We start from the raw sequence: 3509 nt of genomic DNA on the forward strand, positions 1-3509 counted from the left end.
TTACTCTCACTTCTAATCTTTTTTAAGTTGGGCTAGCACTTTGCAATTTCCTAATCAATGTAATATTACACTTCCTTGGAAATGATAATAATTCACAATTTTTTGAAATTTGACTTTCGTATTGTTTTCAAATTAACTGCTGCATTTATGATATCATCGGCGATCAAGAGAGCCTTTAATGCTTACTGAAGAAGAACATTACATACTTTAAAATACTAGATTAAATAGAGAAGATGGTAAAGCAAAACACATTATGTCACATATAAATCTGCCAGAGTGCAGAACTACAAGACAATAACATTGAAGATAAATTGAGATAATTTAAACCACAGCAACTGAAACAAAGTAAAAACACACATAAGCACTCCACCAGATTCAGCTTTCCAGCACCAGCATATTCCGATCGCATAATGCTTCATTCGTCATCGCAGTCAGACGCGACAACATCCTCCTTCACCTGTTTTGAGCTTGTTCCCACTGGAACCAAACCCTAATACCACCAAACAATAACTATGTCAGCTTTAAACATTTCACTGTTTCAAAGACAAGTAAATATAATTATAGCATATAACAATCTTCTAAAGTTAATTAAAGCTCGTTCATTTGCTATCATGGTGCCTTATTACATAGATCCTGTTACATTCAGAAAAGTTTTGAAAAGAGTAAGAGGATCCAGTGTATGTATACCCCACAAATAAAAAGTTCTGATAATCTGCTGAATTAAAAGTGAATCATATAAAAAAAAATAGTAAAAATCATTTCAATTACCGTCAGAAATATTTTCAGGGCTTCTTCTTTGGTGTGGGTATTGATTATTTTGAGGGCAGCCTCCTGCAGAAATATTTTTTAGAATATTTAAAAAGAAAAGGAAAAATAAAAGCACACACAAGGAGAGAGAGAAATTGAAGCAAGGAACAGTGAGAGAAAATAGTATAATTAAAATAATAATGATATAATATTTTATAACAAAGAGAAACATCAAACCCTGGCCATGTTCAGTTCATCTCGAAGCAAGGTCTTAGGTTCAGAATCCATAGAAGGGTTCCTTTCAAGTTTGAGAGGAGGAGGAGGCATTGGAGTCAGTGGCTTCTCCATGGCATCCTTCTTCTCTGCAGAGTGAGACTTATTCATGTTTCTGTTGTTAGAGCAAAGAAAGCACAACTCTATACTCCTAGTGTTGAAGAGATAGAGATTAAATAGAATGAGAGAGGCACACTTAATTGTGTGTTTTTTCCCAAATTTGTAACCGAAGGTGTTACTGAAAATGGGGCATCTTTGACTGTCATTATTAAGAGGGGCACAGCTGTGCTCTCGAGAGATGAATTAACGTGGCAGTCATGGCGGGGAAGAAACAGAAATGCACATACAAATGGCAAAGAAACAGATGAATGTAGGTTTCTTACGCTATAGTATAACGCATGAAACAACCGGACACCCTCATTAGAAGCCAAAATCTGTGTTTCTCTTTCTCTTAGATGAAGGATGCTTGATCTATGATTAACCAAAAAGTGATTGTGTTTTTCTTTCTTTTAATGTTATATATATATAATTTATGTAGTGTTTTAAAGTTGATAATTAAATATTTGTAAAGTTATTTATTATATTTGATGTTTAATAAATCATATATTTATAATATTAAAATTTTAAAGTAGATATAAAATATTTAATAAAAAATTACTAAATTAATGGTATAATAGTTATATTTTAGGTAATAAAAATTTAATAAAATATATTAAATATTTCTAATGAAATCATTATAACTGTATTATATTATTGCATGTAATAGTTAGAATGATAAGATATAGGTATCACTTTTCTGATCGGTGGCGAATAAATCACTTTACATAAACAAAAGTAGGAGTATTTTTTTTTTTTTTTGGTGTTGAAAGTAGGAGTATAGATAAGAATAAGATATTTGTGTTTAAATATATTAGAAAAGAGACACTGTACTTTTAGGATTTTGGTGAAAAAAAAAAAGGTTTTATAGTAATATATTGTCGGTGTGAAGAAAAAAATTTATCCAATCACTTAATCAGAAATTATGATTTTTCAATAACATTTTAGATAATTATAATAAATATTAATATATTAAAAAGAGTTATAATAATACTAGTGTAATTTTTATTAAGTATTATATTATTTAATAATTTTATATTAAATATAAATTTTATAAATTTAATCGTTAAATTGAAGGTTCATATCTCTTAAATCATATATATATATAATTTTATATTAATTTAAAATGATTTGATATTTTATTTTTACAAAACAAAATTAGTGTAATATATTCATTTTAAAATATATTAAAATATGAACACTTTAATTACTTTTAAATAATTATTTAATTTTAACAAAATTTAATATACACATATAAAGTGATGGGAACTTTCAATCTAACAGTTGAATTTATAAAATTTACAATTAATATAAAGTTATTAAATGGTATAATACTTAATATATAAAAGTTACGACAATGTTATTATAACTCTCCTCTAATATATCTATCATTTATGTGAATGGTAATTGAATTCGTGTAAAATTATTTTATATTATCAATATATCATAATTAAATTATAAAAAAATTAAAAATTAATGCAATGAAAAAAAAATATTTGGATTGTAGTTAAAATACTCAAAAGAACTTTTGTTTTAAAAGTAACAAATTTTTCATTTTCATTTTCTGTCTTGGAATTTGGAATATGTATTGAAATTCTCAAAATTACTTTTGTAACTTTTGAGTTTATTTAGATATAAAATTAAAAGCACTTTTAAGAGTTTTTTTATTAAAAAAAATTAATTTTAATAAGAAAACTTAAAAAAAAATATAGTTTATATTCAACCACGTTTTTAATTAAAAAATATTTTAAAAAGTTGGTGTTAAGCTTCATTAGTTTCACCTAAAAATTCTAAAAAGGATTAATGAAATTCAGCTCTTTATTTTGTTTACCAGATTTACTAAATTATTTTAGTTTAGTGAAATAGCCGTTATTACCTGTTGAAAGTCTTGGGTGAATTAAAATATGAAGAAGTAATGGGATTAAAAATCCACAGCTAGTGAATTATGTTGAATAATTATTTCTAAATCAAATAATTATAACGTCCTTAAATTTCAAAAATATATTCATTTCTATTGAATATTGAATAGTGTAATTTAATAGTTTCGGATGAGTATTTTTTTTATATTTGATTAGTATGTATAATTTAAGTTTTATTTTAAATTTGATAAAATTTTGATTTATTGTATTTCATGTTATTCTCATAATAAATATTTGATTGTGGTGGGTTTTTAATTTTACTATTTTTATTTCGTGTACTTAGAAACTAATGCAAAATGTTATAACAATATTTTTAGAAATTAAGAAAATAAAATGTACTTGTACATATTAATCTAGTATTAAAAAATATATATCATCTTGAATGGCATAAGGTTTGAAAAAATGGAATTGATATGTATAGTATATATGTATTTTATGGAGAACAAAATATAGTTATAGATTGAAGTTAGATAA

General features: G+C 25.1%; 1 protein-coding gene across 1 annotated transcript; it reads right to left on the reverse strand.

The window, feature by feature from the left end:
- Positions 1-237: 237 nt before the first annotated feature.
- LOC109797910 (uncharacterized) lies at positions 238-1255 on the reverse strand. Its single transcript, XM_020358068.3, has 3 exons — positions 985-1255; positions 769-831; positions 238-490 (listed from the first exon to the last, which is right to left on the reverse strand). Exons 1-3 carry the CDS (start codon positions 1129-1131, stop codon positions 416-418), a joined length of 285 nt encoding a protein of 94 aa, XP_020213657.1. The 5' UTR covers positions 1132-1255; the 3' UTR covers positions 238-415.
- Positions 1256-3509: the final 2254 nt, after the last annotated feature.

The sequence above is a fragment of the Cajanus cajan genome, chromosome 6 (assembly GCF_000230855.2).
Source record: "Cajanus cajan strain Asha chromosome 6, NIPB_CcT2T_4, whole genome shotgun sequence".
NCBI lineage: Eukaryota > Viridiplantae > Streptophyta > Magnoliopsida > Fabales > Fabaceae > Cajanus > Cajanus cajan.

What these genes read in the sequence shown, in the direction of transcription:
- LOC109797910 (XM_020358068.3), bottom strand. Translation starts at nt 1,131, where the DNA reads ATGAATAAGTCTCACTCTGCAGAGAAGAAGGATGCCATGGAGAAGCCA. An exon ending in ATGAACTGAACATGGCCAGG is followed by an intron (nt 832 to 984) that starts GTTTGATGTTTC and finishes ATATTTCTGCAG; the next exon opens with GAGGCTGCCCTCAAAATAAT. An exon ending in CCCTGAAAATATTTCTGACG is followed by an intron (nt 491 to 768) that starts GTAATTGAAATG and finishes TGGTGGTATTAG; the next exon opens with GGTTTGGTTCCAGTGGGAAC.